This window comes from Cornus florida, unplaced genomic scaffold, assembly GCF_030987335.1.
Source record: "Cornus florida cultivar Cherokee Brave unplaced genomic scaffold, ASM3098733v1 CherokeeBrave_3.0.0_Hap2_Chr04, whole genome shotgun sequence".
Taxonomy (NCBI): Eukaryota; Viridiplantae; Streptophyta; class Magnoliopsida; order Cornales; family Cornaceae; genus Cornus; species Cornus florida.
Genome location: NW_026775574.1, coordinates 2,432,856 through 2,453,240, shown reverse-complemented (window position 1 = coordinate 2,453,240; position 20,385 = coordinate 2,432,856). Strand labels below are relative to the sequence as shown.

Sequence of the window (20,385 nt, the reverse complement as noted above, 5' to 3'; positions counted from 1 at the left end):
TATTGTTTATAAAAATTATTGTACTAATTGATGCTTAGGTAGAGAAAGCATAAAACTTATTGGATACCTCGGTTTAAGTAGTGGTAGAAAAGGACAGATGCTGAAATTTAGTTCACAATTAGAAGAATATTTTGTAATGTGATTATATAAACTAAACTATAACATGCCACTGCCAAATAAGGAATATGGAGGGCCTGTGGGTTTAGTTTTTGTGTTAACCTAAAAATGTTAAAGTGCTTGTAGTCCCCATTAGAGCACGTGCACTGATGAAAATTTCCTGTTGACTGCAAGCATAGATAGAAGGATCATTAGAGAAAGAATATGCATTTGCTTTATGAGAACAGAATAAGTGTGTTTCTCAATTATGAGCGTTTCATGAAGGATGATAACTGAACAATAAAGGGAAAAAAAATTCTACCTTTTGATTTCAAACCCAGTTCTATTTGGAATACTATTCTCTGCCAATCTATGCACTATAACTTGAGGGTAAGTGGAAGCTTTACATTCTCATAAACAGCTCATAAATCATAATATGTTATGTAGGTAGAGATGGATACCAAGTGTTATGTCATTTTAGTAACTTTAGTAGATATCCTGTGAAAATGATGATGTAAAGATGGCTATGCTTAGCAACCTTTATCTACCAATGAAGGCTCACTTTTTAACCTTATTGGAGTTGCATGCCATAAGGGACCTAAAATACAACACTAGAGTTTATAACTTAGGTGCAGAGTGAAATAGGTATTAGTCTTAATTATCAGCCAAATCATCTTGGCTTATTTTTCTTACCAGCTATCTTACAGGGATTTCTTGTCATTCAACGTAATCCATAAATTTTAAGGATTTGACTCCCAAGAGAAGAATAACAGACAATGCTTAGACATAAAACCGCCTGGGCATGAAGTTTTTAATGCTTCCTTCATACTTCATCAGTTTCTTTACTTTTAGTGCAAGCACTTGTCGAGGACCTTGCCACTTTAATGCATTAGCATTTTCGAGAATCATGGGCTGTGACATTATGTATGATACATTACCCTCTGATCTCTGATTTGTCATCTGAGGCTGTGTTTGGCGGCATGGAAGTGGAGCCTTGGAATTGAAATTGGTGGAATTGAAGAAAAATTTGGTTCAATTTTCTGAGTTGCTTTTCTCCAATTCCACCAATTCCAATTCCAAAGCTCCAATTCCATGCCAGCCAAAAATAGCTTGAACATATTTTACTTATTTTTTTCAACTCACTTTAGTTTGGAATTATGACTTATCATGTGCATGGTTTTGTGTTGCAGTTGTAAACTTAACACTAATAGATCTGCCTGGGTTGACAAAGGTTGCCGTGGGTTAGTATCTCAATTATATTTTTCATGCTTTCTTATGATAAGAATTACTGGAATTTTTTAGTTACAACAGTTTTTGCTTTTTGCAGAAGGACAGCCAGAGACTATTGTTGAAGATATTGATAACATGGTCCGTTCTTATGTTGAGAAGGTGAGACCATTTATTAAGTTGAGTCTATGAATCTAGAATTTACCTCCAGACTGCTAGAAGAGATGGAAAATTGCATATTGTATTGAATTCCATAAATCATGGATAGTACATAAGGCCCTTTACATAGGCATGAGAATTTGTAGGTTACAGTCAAAGTGGTAACAGTCAAGGAGGAATAATTACAGTGGCTACAATCAGGGAAGAATAATTTCAATAACTATGCAAGAGATCAGTCAGCTAATCTAATCCCATAATTATAGCAACAGTCAAGGAAAAAGACTAAAATAAAAGAGTAAAATACCCATGTGGGGTAAGCTAATTACAAGTGTGCCCCAAATATAACTATTCTAACAGCTATGAAGTGTTGATGAATGCTTCAGAAATCCCACACTCCAGAAACTTAGAGCATCAGCCATTTGATTTCCTAGCAAATGAGTAGATGTTGTTATAATGGGAAAAATAGCACTTGTATAATCGAAATTTTTGGAAAGACTCGAGGAATATTTACTTCAGAGAAATATTTGTGTTTATAAGGAAAAATTTGATGGTAATAAGATCTTTCCATATTACTAGATCTAGAATACTTTTTAATATTTCCAAGAAAATGGGATTAAGCCATTGTTCTTAAGACTAAAACTATAATCCAGTCATAAGTATGTACTCAAACCTCCAACTTGTGGGGCATGTTTGGTGAGAATGGTCTTTTGGTAACAACTACCTATGTATATGAAGATACTGATATGTAAAGTGTATGCGTTATTGAGGGGAGAGCAATGCCGACGGTTATATACAATGGTTTTACATGTATAGTTGACTATAAAATGTAGTGTGAAAATACAGATATAATATATAACACACCCATAAATGCACCATTAATCTTATCCATTGAGTAGAGCAGAAAGCTCTCTGAAGCTTTTGAGTCTTAGTGATGGTAAATCATGCTGAGGTGATGAGGGAGATTGGGGAATGTAAGTAAGCAAGCTGAATAATAGTACCGGATGAAATAGTAATCAAGACACTTGAATGGCACTCTGATTATTTTGGCCCATGGGTTGGGAGGGCGTTGCTTTGGAAAAGACCACCATGTTGTTGGCTGAATCATGGTTGTTCGTTTAAGAAGATTAGTTTGAAGACCTGATCCTTTTTGGTCAACATAGAGAGCAACCATGATAACTAGAAGTGTGAGTTTTCTCCGCTGATGTCATAGAAGACTAGAGCAGCACATCATTTTTTATATCATTTTCATTTTTGTGTATGGAAACATATGTTATTCTGTTATCTGCTTTGTGGGAATTGAAATCAATTTTCATCATGGAACTTGTCACTAAATTGATAAGGATTTAGGTTTTTCACTGCATAATCAACTGCGTTTTTTGTTTCATTGGTCATCTAATGGATTTCACTGCTTTTGTAGCCCAATTGCATTATATTGGCCATTTCTCCAGCAAATCAAGATATTGCCACTTCTGATGCTATAAAGCTTGCAAGAGAAGTTGATCCTAGTGGTATAGTGAAATTGGTGGTGAAATTTTCTTGTCTATTAATGGGAACATTTGTGTACAAGCCCAACAATTTATTTATGTATCAATCCTTTATATATTTTATTTGGTATTTCTAGGTGAAAGAACATTTGGAGTGGTAACAAAACTCGATCTGATGGACAAGGGAACCAATGCCCTGGATGTATGAATTCAATACTTTTTCATAAATTGTTTGTATTACACAACGCATTTACAATTACTTTATTGCAATATCTAAACGTTCATTACACCTGGCTCTTTATCTTTAAGGTTCTTGAAGGAAGATCATACAGGCTTCAACATCCCTGGGTTGGAATTGTGAACCGTTCACAAGCTGATATCAACAAGAATGTTGACATGATTGCTGCTCGTCGAAAGGAGCAGGAATATTTTGAATCTAGCCCAGAGTATGGACACTTGGCACATAAAATGGGCTCGGAGTATCTTGCAAAACTTCTATCCCAGGTTCCCCCTACCTCTAACGTATTTGTCCCGGTATTGACTATCTAAATTTTAAAAACACCATATATTGAGCTGTTTTTTCTTTTTTTCTTTTTGGTACAACTCAGCATTTGGAGACTGTTATCAGGCAGCGGATACCAAGTATTATTGCTTTAATAAATAAGACAATTGATGAGCTTAATGCTGAGTTAGACCGTATTGGCAGGCCTATTGGTTCAGATGGAGGGGTAATGAATAATACCTATATAAAAACCTGTATTCTTGGTTATGAATGAGTGTTTGCAATCTTGGTTTAATTATTTGACATATTTTACCTCTATGCACAGGCCCAGCTGTACACGATTTTAGAAATGTGCCGTGCATTTGATCGTGTATTTAAGGAGCATCTGGATGGAGGGTAATGCTATAAATTTAACATCAAATTCTATTTAGGCTTTGTTTATATCTTCATTGACAAAATTATGATATTACTTGGCAGATTATTATCAAATGCATTATGTACTTGATAAATTGTTCAAGTTTGTGGCCAAGATCCAAGTGTACTACTTACATTTTTTTTAGTATCTACTAATATAAATTCTAAATAAATATTTGAAAATTGGTATCACAAGAAGTCAAGAACTTGGGTTCTTGTGATAGACTTATGTTTAATATTTTATTCTTCAACTACCTTCTTGGCTTCTAATAATATTATATATAATTCTGGTAAGTCTTTTCATATTATTTGTTTTTCTCGTATAGTATAAACATTTGATTTTCTTGTTCTCTAGTTGTCCTCATAACACCAGAGAAAGCAATGTAGAGTGTAAAATATAGTGATTTCCTGGGATGTATGCACCTCGACATAGTAAGATGTGTATGGATGCTTGTACAAACTCAAATATCCTCAGAGCACTAGATTAATTTGGTAAATTCTGATAAAGTGAGTCACGCATATAGAGTTACAACTGGACAAAGTGCAGCTTTGCGGATTTTGATGAGAAGAAATTTTGAGCATATAATTGGATTTGGGCCCTGATATCCAATTTTCTGTATTGGGACAATAACTTTTTTAGGAATGGAACTGAATAATTTTAATTTTAAAAATAAAGGAGGATAAGTATACTCTTATGATTTCTACTTTTTGAAGCCCATAGAAGGGAAATGTTGTCTAAAGGCATCATCTGGGAGAAGTTAGAATGTTTCTTTAGCCAGCTTAACTTTGGTCTAATTCCATTGCCTTGTGCCATGTCTACCACCAGATCCACCACTGTGATCACTGCATTGCCTCTGCCACCGCCACAACTACAGCTCACCATTGCTAGCTTTTCTTTGTTTAACAAAGCTGACTCCATCGTCATTACTAGCAAGTCATCATTCCACTGCTGCTACTAACATCACCATTCCAGCAGCACCAACATGGCCTTGAGACCACTTCTAATGCTACCATCATCTCTCCCAACCACCCATCACCGGCACCTTCAATATCATATCGCGTATAACGTATTACCTTTCTGTTGCTTTCATGGAACTAAATCCCACTGAGAACTCTTGTAAATCTAATGCTTTCTAGCTAAGGATTTGACTTTGTTAGCGAAGGATAATTGTTGATTCTGAAACGATATGTTAAGAAATGCTTACCCGATCCATGCGTCACATAATAGCAAAGCCTAATAGGTAGGTTGCACTGTCTAGTTCAGAGGAATCCAAAATTAAGGATATCATGGTTTTTGTGGAAGGAGTTTGATCAGATGTAATTAAGTGGTCGGAGGACGAGAGAAAGGTCCTGCAAGCCTCTAGAACAATTAAGGGAATCCATTGACCTTCATAACAAAAGTAACTTGGTAAAATTGGCGTACTCAATTTGAGAGCCTGACTATCATTATATACAAGCGGAAAATTACAAATATGGAAAAGAGAATAAAATCAAATCAAAATAAAGAGAATAAAATCAAATCAGAATAAAAATAAAATCCCTAAAAATTAGCCTATATTGAAGACCCAATAAATCTGCCATAATCGTTGAGTCAACTTATAGATAAGATTTCCAACACTCCCCCTCAAGCTGGAGCAAATATGTTGACTAAGCCCAGCTTGACGATGGAAGACTGGAGAAGAGAAGGCCCAACAGACTTTGTGAACACATCTGTAGTCTGTTCTGAAGAAGGAACAAAAATAGGATTAATGATACCCGATCGAACCTTCTCTCGAATAAAGTGAATGTCTATCTCAATATGTTTTGACCTTTCATGTAAAACAGAATCAAAAGCAAGCATAATGGCTGATTTATTGTCACAAAACAACCTTGAAGAACCTTTCTGTATAAGACCCAACTCTCCCAAAATTGATTGAAGCCAAAGGAGCTCATAAGTACCTTGAGCCATAGTGTAATACCCCGATATTGTAAAAAGGATTTATTAATTAAATTAATTTATATTATATTATTATTATTATTTTTAAGTGATTTGTTTTATTTAATTAGGTGCTTGATAGTTGTGATTTGTTTTATTTAATTAAGTGCGTAGGTAAATTGTATTGTTTTAATTAAATTATATATTTTGTAATTTTATTTGTTAAATTTATACGGTGTTTGATTTGTGGAATGCTAGTTAGTGAATTGTTTATTTGATTTGCGTGATTTTATGTTGGTGTAACTTTATTTAATTTCATTTTTTTAGGTATTTAAGTTATTTGGGTTGGGATTAAAGGAAGTTGGACCAACGGATGTGGTATTGGGCTTGAAGGAAGCCTTGTTGGGTTAATTGGTAAAGGCCCGTGGTTGTGAGGATATTTAATAATTATCTGTGCATAATTATACCTATATAATTACATGTGTATATTAATTCATTATTAAATCATGTGGAGGGGTATATATGTCAATATAATTATATATTGATATATATAGGTATATATAATTTATTTAACTAATGGTTATATATGGGAGGTAATATATATATGTTTATAGTAAAATATATGTATGTATATATATTATTTAAAAGATAAATATTATTTATTTTATATGATAATCCTAATGGGAAAAGGATTTAGTTAAAAGATAAATATTATTTATTTTATATGATAATCCTAATGGGAAAAGGATTTAGTTTTTGTATGTATATAAATAGACACATAAGACTCTAGGGTTAGGAGTTTTTCCACGTTAGAAAAATAAGAGAATTAGAGAGAGAAGAAGAAGGGCTAACGAAGAGGAGGCCGGATCAAAGAACGTAAGAGGAGACCGGATTTGGAAAAGAAAAGGCGAGTTCCTCTCTACTTCTCCTCTTAGAACTCATAAACTTATCACCTTGATTATCGAAATTATAATTTTATTTTATTAAATTAAATTATTATTCAGATTGTAGGAGCATATTTATTCTTTACAAAATTATAGAATTAAACATGTGAATATATGTATGCATTGTTCTGATAATTTAGATCTTGTAGGTGAGGTTAGGTTAATTAAATTTTATTTTTCTAAAATTTTTATATTTTGCGTTAACCTTGTGTAGCACGATTAATTAAATTAAATGGATTTTAATTTAATTGTATATGTTCATTTATGCCCAAAATAATAAATAGAGCTTTTGGGATTTTTCTGAGATTTTCTGAACAATTTCTGAAATTAATTTATATTTTTAATGTTAATTTAGAAATTGTTATATATATATATATATATATATATATATATATATGTTAAATTGTTTAACAAACACACTGGAGGCGGCTAGTATTTGCGCATCAATAGGATTTTTATCCAGTGTGGTCGCGTACGTAGGAAAAGGGTGCACTCGTTGATCTAGGCCATAGGATTAATTTTATTTAGTTGGATTGATCTGGTGTGATGCGGTCCATTGTAAGTTGATACACATGCGGCATCAATGGTTAGATGTAGTTGATTAAGGGAGAGGATCCAGTGCATCGCGGCTTACCAAGAGCACCAAACAACAACCAATTAGGAGCTGCCAACACGCGCCGAGAGTGGCTCAGGCGCGTGAGGGCGCGTGCAGGCGCGTGGACGCGCCTGCCGGTAAGGGGAAGCGGGTGGAGGCGCGTGGGAGTAGTCTAGGGGTATGTGGCGGCGCGTGGAGGCGCGTGGGGATGCGTGTGAGGTCCTGGAAAGTTGCTTGAGACTCCGGTGAATTTCCAGTATTTATCTTAAGCGGGTTAGGATTAAAATTAATCATTAGAGGGGGTGTTCTTGATTTTCTGAGAGCCTCAGAGTGTTACTAAGATACCTAGTAGCATTTAGTGGTATAAATACACTTAATTAAATATTTTTGCAATGAAAGGAGGTGTATATATGTATATATATATGTAGATATGATTTTAAATAGTCAACGATTGGTATGGAATGTATGATACACACATATATATATATTATAAAATATATGTGTATATATAGTATTTAAGATTATTAAAAATTATAAATCTTGTTTGGTATGACTTGATTCGTGGATGGTATGGTTGATTTAAAATCGTGATAGATACACGGTTATTAAATTAAGGACATGCTTATTATATGCATGTGAAGTCTATAAGTTTAAAGTTAGTACATGGTTGAATTGTAGGCATGGATGAGTTGCCAAAGGCTTTGATATATTGCCTTATTGGTTATGAATAAATTTCATATATGGGAAGCATGGTTGAATTGCTAATTAATTGCAAAAGTAAATATACGGAAGGAAGCATGGTTGAATTGCTAATATATAAATAAATATATTTATAAATGGCATGGTTGATTTGCCGGTGCATATTTAAATCGCTATATGTGTAGATGACTAAATTACTGTTTAGGATGGAGTTAAGGTGAGTGGGGTTTACTTTATGAGAAAATTATAAAAGGGGGGGCTTGGTCTAGGTATGACTAATAATTAATTATTGGTGAGGGGTTTTGACAATTTAATGCCCTATTAACAGATAGGATTCTTGTACTATATATATAAGTATTTATATATATTGGTAGCATCGTATATTAAAGTTAAAGCTTAATTAGGGATGGTTTTGGTAAAGATGATCTGTTTATTGGTTTTCAGAGGCTTGGTAGAGAGAACTTGCTCGTAGGGTTTAACCCGCGATTTATTTTTCAGGTTGTTAGAATGTCAAGTCTCAAGATTGAGGATCCGTAGCTGGAGGACTTATCCATTCCTTCTATTTGCTTAAAAGTAGGATATTAGTTTTGTTTCAGTTGATATTAGTATTTATTTGGTTGAAATTCTAAAGAGTAACTTTTGGTTAAGGGGTCCTTGAGTTACGGGATTCCCGAGTTGTAACCATTTGGAAGTTATTAATGGATTTACTATTAATTGGATTTCTTCAGCGTTTTATTTTATTCTTTATTTCATTTTGTAATCCGTGCTTGTTTAAATACTATAATTGGTTTGATATTCCCTAATTTTGTGCGCGGACTTGATCAACCCGTGTTCCGAAATTAGGGGGTATCACACATAGCTCGTTATTCAGCTTTAGCAGAGGATCTAGAAACAACAGCCTGCTTCTTACTCTTCCATGATATAAGATGATTACCATAGAAAGTACAGAAGCCAGAGGTAGAACGTCTATCTGTCTTACATCCAGCATAGTCTGCATCAGTAAAGCATGAGAGTCCAGACTAATTTCCTGAGGCATAGAACAGACCAAGACCAGGGCACGACTTAAGGTACCTCAAAATATGGTAGACTGCATCCATATGAGCTGAGCGAGGGGCACATGAATTGACTAATCACACTGACAGCAAATGTCAAATCGGGCCTTGTGTTAGTCAAGTAAATAAGACGACCTGCTAAACGTTGATACACGGATGGATCTGGAAGTAATTCCCCTGACTCAACAGAGAGTTTAAGATTGGGGTCCATAGGAGTGGAAGCGGGTCGACACCCAAGCATGCCAGTATCTTGAAGAAGATCCAAAACATATTTTTTTTGAGATAAAGAAATTCCACAACTGGATCTAGCAACCTCAATTCCAAGAAAATATCGAAGAGGACCTAAGTCCTTCACATCAAAGGACTTTTGAAGATGAAGTTTCGCCTGAGCAATCCCTGAAACATCATCACCTATGATAATGATATCATCCACATATACCAATAACATAATGCAACGACCATCAGAGCGACGTCGAATAAAACAAGTATGGTCTGAGTGGCAGCGCACAAAGCCCATGGATAAAACAACATTGCTGAAACGACTAAACCAAGCTCTAGGAGATTGCTTCAGACCATAAAGAGACTTCCGTAGCCGACAGACTTTCCCAGCATACTCCCCCTTAGCCCGAAATCCAGGGGGTGGATCCATATATATAGTCTCAAGTAAGTCTCCATTAAGAAATGCATTCTTGACATCTAACTGATGCAGAGGCCAAGAATGGGCAGCAGACAAGGAGACAAGCAGTTGCACAGACGTCAACTTAGCCACATGAGCAAAGGTAGCACTAAAGTCTTTGCCTGGAATCTGAGTAAAGCCTTTTGCCACCAACCGAGCCTTATACCGATCAATAGAACCATCGGCTAAGTACTTCACATTAAAGACCCACTTGCAGCCAACCGTTTTCTCCCCAGAAGGTAAAGCAACAAGTTCCCATGTATTATTATGGTGTAAAGCATCCATTTCTGATGTTATGGCAGACACCCAATTGGGATCCTAGAGGGCTTCTGACACAGATTGAGGAATAGAAACGGTCCCAATCTTGCCCAGGAAGGATTTATATGCACCTGAAAGACCATCATAGGAGACATACTGGGAAATAAGGTGGTTAGTGCTACTAGAAAAACCTTTTCAATTAGGAAGATGACGATCACGGGTAGGATAACGGGAGGTACGCTCAGGAATTGTAGGAGCAATAGGAGAAGGAGAGTTACCTGGACCTGGTTCGGAAGATGATTCTGGCAGGGGAGGTTGAGTGCGATGGCGACGAGAGTAGACCTGCAAAGGTGGAGGGGAACCCTGCATAGATGGAGAAGGAGATTCCAGTACAGTGTGATTTTCAAAGAGAGGAACAGGACGGGCAATAGGAGAAATCTCTTTCTCCAGATCACAAGAGAGAGAATCCTGTACCACATAATTAGTACGATAAAAAGGAATAGTTTCATGAACACATCAAGAGAATGATACATATGTTTGGTCGCAGGATCATAACAACGATAGCCCTTTGACATAACAGAATACCCCAAGAAAATACACCTAATAGATTTATCATCAAGTTTATGACGAGAAGGACTACGGTTATGAACAAAACAAGTACAGCCAAAAACACGAGGCAGAAGGTGAAACAATGTATAATCAGGCTGGAGAATCTGAAGTGTTGCCTTACCACCCAAAACTCGACTGGGAGTACGATTAATCAGAAAAGCAGCTGTAAGAACAGCCATATGCCAATAGAATTTAGGCACATGCATACCACTTAGAAGACATCGGACCACAGACATAAGATGACGGTTTTTGCGTTCAGCCACGCCATTTTACTCAGGAGTATAGGGGCAAGTGAGTTGATGTAAAATCCCCTTTTTATTAAGTTCAGACCGGAACTCATTCGAATCATATTCTCGTCCATTATCAGAACGAATATTACGGACCACAGTGTTATACTGGGTTTTGATCATTTGAAGAAATTGGGTAAATAAAAGAAACACATCAGATTTCTTTTTCAATAAATAAACCCAAGTACAACAAGAATAATCATCAATAAATGTCACATAATATCGATGTCCAGAGAAAGCAGTAACTGGGGAAGGGCCCCAGACATCAGAATGAATAAGATCAAACATACTAGGAGCACGACTCATATGAGAAATATAGCTAGTTCTAGTATGTTTAGAAAGCTTACAAACTTCACATTGAAACTTGTGGTCCTTACATGCTTTATTTAACGAAGGAAACAATAAACATAGATGTTGAAAGTTTACATGCCCCAAACATGCATGCCACAGACTAAAAGTGCGAAAAGAAACATCATAAACACTGGAAGTAGGTAGGACAGAAGCTTGAAGACTCGTTCCTGGTGGTTCCCCAAAGTAGTAAAGCCCATCACGCTCATAACCCCTGCCAAAAATCCTCTTCGAACAAAGGTCCTGCAACAAACAGTGATCTGGTAAGAATATAACTGCACATTGGAGGTTTTTTGCAAGCCGGCTAACAGATAAAAGGTTAAAGGCAAATTTAGGTACATGAAGGACAGATGAAAGAGTAATATCAGGAGACAAACAAACATCACCCTTACTGTGAATGTAAGAAGTAGAGCCATCCGCAAGATACACAGATTGGGTAACAGGTATGACATTAGAAGAAAAAACTGATAACTCACCAGTCATGTGATCATTGGCCCCAGAATCCAGAACCCAAGTGGGCTGCTTGGCCTTAACATGAAATGCAGTAGGAGTACCTGTAGCAATAGTTGCAATGGGAGAAGTTGAAGGAGCACTAACTCTAGAAGCAAGGGAGCCAAGCTGGTCTTGGATATGCCCAATCTGAGACTGAAGCTAGATCAGTCCAGGAAATACAGTAGATCCACCAGTAGTAACAGGAGTTTCTGCAACAGCTGCAGTACGTGAAGAACCAGTTCTAGATAAACGGTTCCTAGAAAATTTTTGCTTCGGTTCAGGATGAAGTTTGAAGCAACGAGCCTTAACATGTCGAACCCCTCCACAATGGTGACAAATAATTTGACCTCCAGAAGCTCGTGATCCAAAGTTGGCTGCAAAAGCCATACTATCCCCAGCAGGCTCAGACACTGGTACAGGAACAATTAAGGGCTGAATTAAACGGTGCTTGCGTGCTTCACCATCAACAGTAGCAAAGGCTTCCAACAGGGATGGCATTGGTGATGCATTCAAGATCTGAGACTTTAGTGGTTCAAATTCTGGGCGTAATCCCATCAAAAACTACTAGGTATGCTGACGATCAAGACGTTTGACAAGAAGAGAGGCTGCCTCAGAAGGAAATTCACTGAGAGGCTCATATTGAGCTAGTTCCTCCCAACGAGATCTCAAATACCCAAAATAATCAGTTACAGACAAATTCAGGCCTTCCTGCGAGGCCTTAGCAATATCTTGATATAATTCAAAAATACGAGCATCATTCCTAGAATGAGCATACATTTGATTCAAAGCAGTCCACAAGTCATTAACAGAGTCATAAAACATGAATATATTATAAATGCGTTCCTCCATAGAATTAAACATCCATCCTAAAATGGTGCAATTGTCCATATCCCACTGAGCATATTTAGGATCTTTAATATCTGGCCTATTTTCAGTACCCAAAATCCACCCTGATTTGCCTTTTCCACCAACATAGAGGCGGAGGGAACGAGCCCAGGATGCAAAATTACGGCCATTCAACAGCACACTAGTAACTCGTTGAGCCGGTGTGTGTTGAGCCAAAAAGAGAGTTTCTTTATTATTACTTGATTCAGCCATAATATTAAATAGATCAATTCAACAGATTACCAATAATTTCAAATAAAGGAGGAATAAACCTGATTTTGATCAAACCAAGAAGCCGGAGACACGGCGGTCTGATCCGAAAATGCTGCCGAATATCCCGGCAGCCCCAAAAAATTACAAACACATCTTCTGACCCTTAGTGCATGAAAAAGACTAAGGGAATACCCCTACAGGGGTTGAACCTAGAGGAGATTGACTCCCCCTAGGACTGTCGCAACAGCGACCTGAAAAAGAGAGAAGGTCTGTGAAAAAAAAAATAGGGAAGGGGCTGTAACGAGATAGAGAGAGATATTAAAAGAGGCGGTGAAAGAGAGAGAGATGGGGGAGGCGTAGGTTTGAGGCTCTGATACCAAAAAGTAACTTGGTAAAATTGACGTACTCAATTTGAGAGCCTGACTATCATTATATACAAGCGGAAAATTACAAATATGGAAAAGAGAATAAAATCAAATCAAAATAAAGAGAATAAAATCAAATCAAATCAAATCAGAATAAAAATAAAATCCCTAAAAATTAGCCTATATTGAAGACCCAATAAATCTGCCATAATTGTTGAGTCAACTTATAGATAAGATTTCCAACAATAACATTAAGTCATATGTATTTGTAGATTGGCCTATCTTGATCCCATTTTTTTTTTTTTTTTTTTTTTGGTGAAGAGAGTAGCTCAACCATTGGAGTTGAGGAACCCAAAAAGTTGAGGATATCAAGTGTTTTGTGTGGAATGTGAATGTTCAAGCAAAATTTAGGGAGTCAATGGAAGAGGAGGTCCAGCAAGACTCTTGAACCTAATAATGGAAGATGCAAGAAGATGATATAACATTATGTCATGTGGGTTCCTAAACTAAGCCTGTTGAGATGCAAACCAGTAGTCTCGTTGGACTATATGTTTAGGTCAAACCATGCTCTATGATACTGGTTGAAGTACTGTCGTGTAACTCCACATCAGACTGATCGTAAATTGAAGAGGTTCTTGTAACGACCCTAGTTGATGCCAAGAATTTTACAAAAAAATCGGCATAACCTCCCCTAAAAATAGGCCTACCATACCCTGTTTAAATTCAATTTTGACCTATCATGGCTCAATTTCTGAATTCACGGCAACAGTATATGATCATACACAATCAAATAACACCGATAATTACTTTAACTAAAATTATCCTTCCCATTTCATCAACAAGGTTACATGACAAAGTTTTGCAAAATATACATATATACCTTTATACTTTTAGTGCTTTGCAAAAATAATGGGAAATATACAAAAGACACAAAAGTGAGCTTCTAGTATCGCTCAAGCTTGAGGTGGGTTGTCGTCCACCGATTCTTTTCCAAGACCTGAAAAAAATGTATAAATAGTAGGGTGAGCTATATGCTCAGTAGGTGACACTTAAGACACAAATCTTGTGTCCTTGTGAATTCAAGCAAAGCATAGGCCAATGGGAGATAGGGATCATACAACGTAGGGGATCAAATACAACATACAAGTCAATTCCAAGTATAGAAAATGCAATGAAATGAAATGCAATGCATGTCAATAACACTCCCCATTTTCATTCTCAAAATCATCACTTTCAAACGTTAATACAGCCCGCCCTTTGGTAACCCCGCCGCGACACGAAAGGAGGATTGGCTAGTGTCCCTGACCCTTGGTAACCCCGCGGCGTCATTATGGGGCCCAGCTAGCTCAACCACGCTAGGGCGACTCCCTAGTCCCTTCTAGGCTATATTAACCTCCGGCCCGTTAGTAACCCCGCAGCGACCGGGTTTCGCATAAAACCATTTTATCAAAAACACTTTCCTGAAATTCCCCATATTTATTTCAAGAACAATTTCTCCCATTTCATGCAAACCCAATGGTATGTGCATGTATATATGTTCCATACATTCAATGTCATGGCATTTAAAATTTTCCATCATAAAATTAAACATTCAACATGTTCAACATCTCCCAAGTAATTATTAACACATTAAGATACAACAAAATACATTTAGGCATGTGCATGTATATATATATATGAGCTCAACATCATGAATTGGGAAATTTGGCGCAATTTAAATAAGCATACTCTCATACATCAATTTCAGCATGCTAGCACATAGTAGACATAGGAAATCAACAACTAAATATAATTTGCACATGAACCAACCATATTCAAGATCGTGAAAACCCTCTAGACATTATTAATACCATCATAGATATAATTAACTCTAAATTAAGCATATTTAATACAACATGGAGGTAAAATTCACAATAGAACAAGACTAGAGTGGATTAAGATGCCCCTACCTCAAAATAGGCAAAACCCTAGAAATTGGGTCTCTAAATTCGAAGCCCCTAGGAAGACCAAAAACTGAAATTGCTTGTATGAGCGCGTAGAGCTCGTCGCGGGCTTTGTTTTGCCTCAAACGATACTTAAAAACACAAAGAAATGAGGGAGCAATCAAGGATTGAAACCTTGAAGTGGAAAAAGGAAAAAGAAAACAGAGAGGAAGGTGGAAGCGGGCAGCTGGGAAAGAGAGAGTGAGATGCAGAAACCAAAAACACAAATGTGGTCTTAATGACCACTTTAAAACAAAATTGTGGGTCCCTCCACTAACACACATATATATAAAAATAAAAATAAAAACTTAAACATTACAGTTCTATACCTTAATGACTAATTAATGGGCAGACTTGATTGCTCAGAAGCACTCTTGTTGCAGCCAGCCAGCCCTTGTGTCATTGAGCTGCAGAGTACTGGGAATGTTGGCAACTTGGCACCTTTTTAATTCCGAATTTCACTACTCTCTTTTTCACCACTTCTTCTACGTGGTTAAACTAAGCCAGTTGAGATGCAAACCAGTAATCTCTACTTCTACGTTGTTGGCAGTGACGGACCCAGAAAATTTTGTGATGGGGGGGTGGCCTTTTAATTTGTGGGGGCAAACTTATATAGTGGGTCCATATTTGTAATTTCGACGGAGTTTTCTTCATAAATTTTAAAAAATTTAAAGTATAGTGTGCAAAAAGCAAAATTCAGTGGGGGGCGGATTGTAATTTTAGTGGGGGCATATTCATAAATTCTTTAAAATTTGAAGTGTAAAATGAAAAAAAAAAAAACAATCCAGTGGGGGCGAATTGTAATTTTAGTTGGGGTATCTTCATAAATTCTAAAAAATTTGAGGTGTAAAATGAAAATATAAAAAATCCAGTGGGGGCATCCGCCCCCACTGGTCCTATGTTGGGTCCATGCTTGGCTGTGGGTATGTTTACACTCATGAAGAGCTAAAGGCACACTCATGTATAGTTATAGAAAGATTCAGCTTATTTTCTGTAGAAGTATCAGAAAGCATAGGAGAAGTCAGAAGAATGATTACCTAAAGCCAAGGCGGAAAGTTTTTAAATGGAGAAATGTTACTTACTTGAATCCAAGGTGGTGGTGTTGAGAAAAGTAGCATTGGTTTCTACTGTTCTCTTCATGTGAAAACATTAGCCCCATTTTAAGCATTTGGTGTACCTAAGAACTAGAATCAAAGGCATAAGAATGAATTGGGATTGGAAGAGGAAACTGAACAAACTTCTCTTCATTTTGTAGAATACCAAAAACCAAGTTCGAAGCCGATCTGCAAATCATAGAATAGATTATCCTAATGTTGGCTTGCAACTCATTGTGGATCTCTATTATGCTTGCAGCCTTGGACCCTTTCTGCGTTTCCGTACTATGTATATACACACGAAATATCAATAGTTGAGCATGCTGTATGCTTTTACTTCGAATATCTGTTAGCTTAAGAAAGGAAATCTTCTCAAAAAGGTGTCAAGAACGAGAATCAATGTCCTTAGTTTGGTAATACTGTGGCCTTACTGCCGATGCTTTGGCAAGCAGTCAGCATCAAAATAATCTATGAAACTCATCATGTTTGTGAAGCACAATTTAGACATTTTATAAATGCATATTTCTTGCTTGTGAATATCTATCTGCTTTTTTAGTGAGAGAGAGTGAGAAGAGAAAATCGTGCTTTTCGTTAACAAAACGTCACAATTATGGGCTCCATGTTGTTTGAGCTCAATTTACTAGTCATAGTAATACTTCTTTATGATAGATAGACTTCAAATAACTCAGCATATTATCTATCTGTGGGATAAAAATTTTATCACAGATAGACTTACAGAAGTAAACTGAGGGGTAGGCAACATGGAGTGTATAATTTGTCTCGGTATGTTAGGCTTCACAGAAAAGTTATAGATATATGCACCTTTGTTTGCTTCACTGCTAGGATGTGCACATACTGATTTGTGATTCATAAAAATATTATCAACTACATGGAGACCTGTGCATATTGTTGAAGCCTGGGGCCCAGAAATCAAATTACTTGGATTCCAGAAGTAGTATCTTACCAGACAAAATGAGGCACCTGTAAAGTTAAAACATACATGACATTCATGGTAATGCCATGTACTTTCTCTCTTTTTTGCTAGCAAGGCATTTGGACCTTTGGTCCAATAGGTAGAGCCTCCCTCTACTTCTAGGTTAGCTAACAAACATGGATATGGACTGGGAAACTGACATGACATGAAAGTGATAAGTTGACACAACAAATCTCAAAAACGTAGGACGTGGATACAGTGAGGAAATGACAATAGCTATGTGTCTTTTCATATAAAAATTAATATTTACAATATTATATGACCAGTATAATGAAATTTATAACCTATAAATCATATATTCTTTTCACAGAGTGAGACATGACAAGGACATGTTGCAGATCAGCACACATGTTTGTTATGTATGTTGCTCATCTACAAATACTTTATACGAATTGGAAGTGTCCAGCATAGTGTTGTCCATGGGTGTGATGCATTGTGTTGACAAGTGCCCAGTCCAATTACTGCATAGGATGTTTAACACATCATGAGGAGCCTATGTTCATGCACAGCATACTAATTGGTTAGATCATTAGTTTTATTCAAATTCTGCTTTATTATCCCAGCAGGAAAGTATTGATGACAGTGGTGCAAGTGCTAAATTGTATTGGCATTATAGCATTTTTACTTATTTATTTTGGTACACTGTGAACTTGTTGGAAGGAGATAATGATCCTTTGTATCATATGGTTTAAAAGTAATTGAATAATGGCATCTCTTTGATTTGGATTAGATTTTCAATTTCTTATAATGTAATTTTTTTCAAAAGTATGTTACAAGGTAATAAGTTGTTTCTTCAGGCGACCAGGTGGTGATCGGATTTACGGTGTTTTTGATCATCAACTACCAGCTGCTTTAAAGAAGCTCCCATTTGATCGTCATCTTTCTCTACACAATGTTAGGAAAGTTATTGCAGAGGCAGATGGTTATCAACCGCATTTGGTTGCTCCTGAACAAGGATACAGGAGATTAATTGATGGATCTCTTGGCTATTTCAAGGGCCCAGCTGAAGCCTCTGTTGATGCTGTAATTTTTCTAGCTAATCAGTTTCCTACCTGAAATATTTGCATTTGGTTGATATATAGTATTAAGTTATTAACATATGAATTTCTTAAGTCGGAGTTCTGTTACAATTTATGTTAGATAATAATGTGTACATTATGGAATGTGTCTAATACTGCTTAAATCTTTACCTATTTGAGTTTCTAACTTTAGATGTTAGAAGTGTCTATATTATGATAAGCATGACTGCTCAAAATTTTTGTAGAGCTGTCTGCTTACTGATATTTGGTGATAGACATGAGAGGTGTTCTTCCTGAATTTAATATTTTGTGGATCTGTGCTTTACTTCTCACATAATTTTGTTTAGTTCTACTTTTTGCTTTATGGTGGATTCTTGTTGTTGCTGCTAAACTAAATGCTTAAAACATAATCAAAATCATTTTCCACCATAGTAGAGAGCATTATCCATGGACTACAGAGTATCATAAACTGGTACTGCTGCAGGGCTTTCTGTACGTGGAAATTCAAATAACATACTAGAATTTTGCGCTAGAAGTTCTGCCTGAAGTTCAATAATGGTAACTATGGTGTTGTGCTCTAGAAGTGGTGATGAAATAAAATTATACTATTGATAAGAAAGAGTAGGGATCTGTGTTGCACTATGAAGAAGAAAGGAGGAAGAATTAGCTTTGTGTGGAAAACCATGTTTAGGTAATTTAATTTGAGACTAGTTTGATAAAATTAGTGACAACAAATAACTCGCATTAGGAACAAGAATTGTATATTTTTTCATGTCTCCATACCTAAGGAAGCCTAGGAACTCATTTTTTACAAAATATGTACTGATCCATGTATGGTGTACTGGACCTTTCAGTGCCAAAACTAAAATTTAGTTGCAGAGTAAGATCTCGGGCTTAAAGAAATTTTAGCAGCTTTTAGAGGTTTACTTGGGGATAAAGCTTCTAGGGCGTGTACTTCTGCTTGACATTCAATAAAATACTAAAGAGATCACTCCGGCGTATTATCTATAACATATGTTGGTTGGTTTAAAGTTTTGTTTGAGTCTTTGCTCAGTCCTTGTAGTTGCTTGCATAGTGTCCAAGAGAAATTTCTGACTACTTTAGCTAGTATGCTATATCCATAAGCAGTCTTTTGTATACTATACATACAGATGGCAACAGGTGTTTATTTTATCCCTTTTTTGTGATGCTAGAAAGTGGGGTGGGGGTGGGGGTGGGGTTACACTTGCACATAAATGTACTTCAGCACAGAGGTTGATGAAATTATTTTGAAGTAAAAGTTGTCTTATTTTGTCCATATTCAGTAAAAAAAAAAAAAATTATTGTGGACTAGATTTATAGAAGAGAAGACTTCCTGGGTATGCTTTTCCTTTCAGTGAAGATGGATATTTTTGAGAAATTTTCATAGATAAATGAGGCTTGCATTAAAACTTTAAAATATACAATTTTCTTTATGTTGGGGTGAGAAAAATTGCTTACTGGATAAAGTTTTGTGGGGAACCTAGGCATGACGGTCATTCTTGGTTCCCTAAGCATGGGTACTTCTATAAAGGAATAATATCTTTATTGAATGCTTGGATAGATAGTTATATATCTCCGATACTCATTAAACATTTGTCAACATGTGATGTTCATATCCATAATCTATGTTAAATACATGGAGGAGACTTCTTTACGACATTTGGTTGTCAATCTGGCTTGCTTCTGACACTGATATATCAATATATATATATATATATTATATGCAAAAGTATAAGGGATGCGTTCCCCTCTTGAACACTTTTTTTATTCAATTATTACTTATCAAAAACAATATATATATATATATATATATATATATATATATATTATATGGAAAAAGATTAAAACTATGAAAAAGTAAAATATTGAGAACTTAAGGAATTACCTACTGTATGTCTCGCATACATGTGGTGTTGAGAGGAGAAGACTAGAGGCACAACTAACATATTGAGCATTGTTCTAGAATATTTTACATTTAAATCAAGCTCTGGAAATTGTAGAAGTGTAATGCAATGAGGCTTTTTATCATAGGAGAATGAGATGACTTGTCATGGT

General features: G+C 36.1%; 1 protein-coding gene across 1 annotated transcript in view; it reads left to right on the top strand.

The window, feature by feature from the left end:
* LOC132302469 (phragmoplastin DRP1C) overlaps positions 1-20,385 on the top strand; it is a 32,049-nt gene that overhangs the window by 5,550 nt on the left and 6,114 nt on the right. The window contains exons 5-12 of the mRNA XM_059799348.1: positions 1,287-1,337; positions 1,424-1,485; positions 2,900-2,990; positions 3,104-3,168; positions 3,276-3,470; positions 3,575-3,694; positions 3,794-3,864; positions 18,088-18,313. Coding sequence (XP_059655331.1) covers positions 1,287-1,337; positions 1,424-1,485; positions 2,900-2,990; positions 3,104-3,168; positions 3,276-3,470; positions 3,575-3,694; positions 3,794-3,864; positions 18,088-18,313 — 881 coding nt within the window. The remainder of the gene's footprint in view (positions 1-1,286; positions 1,338-1,423; positions 1,486-2,899; positions 2,991-3,103; positions 3,169-3,275; positions 3,471-3,574; positions 3,695-3,793; positions 3,865-18,087; positions 18,314-20,385) is intronic.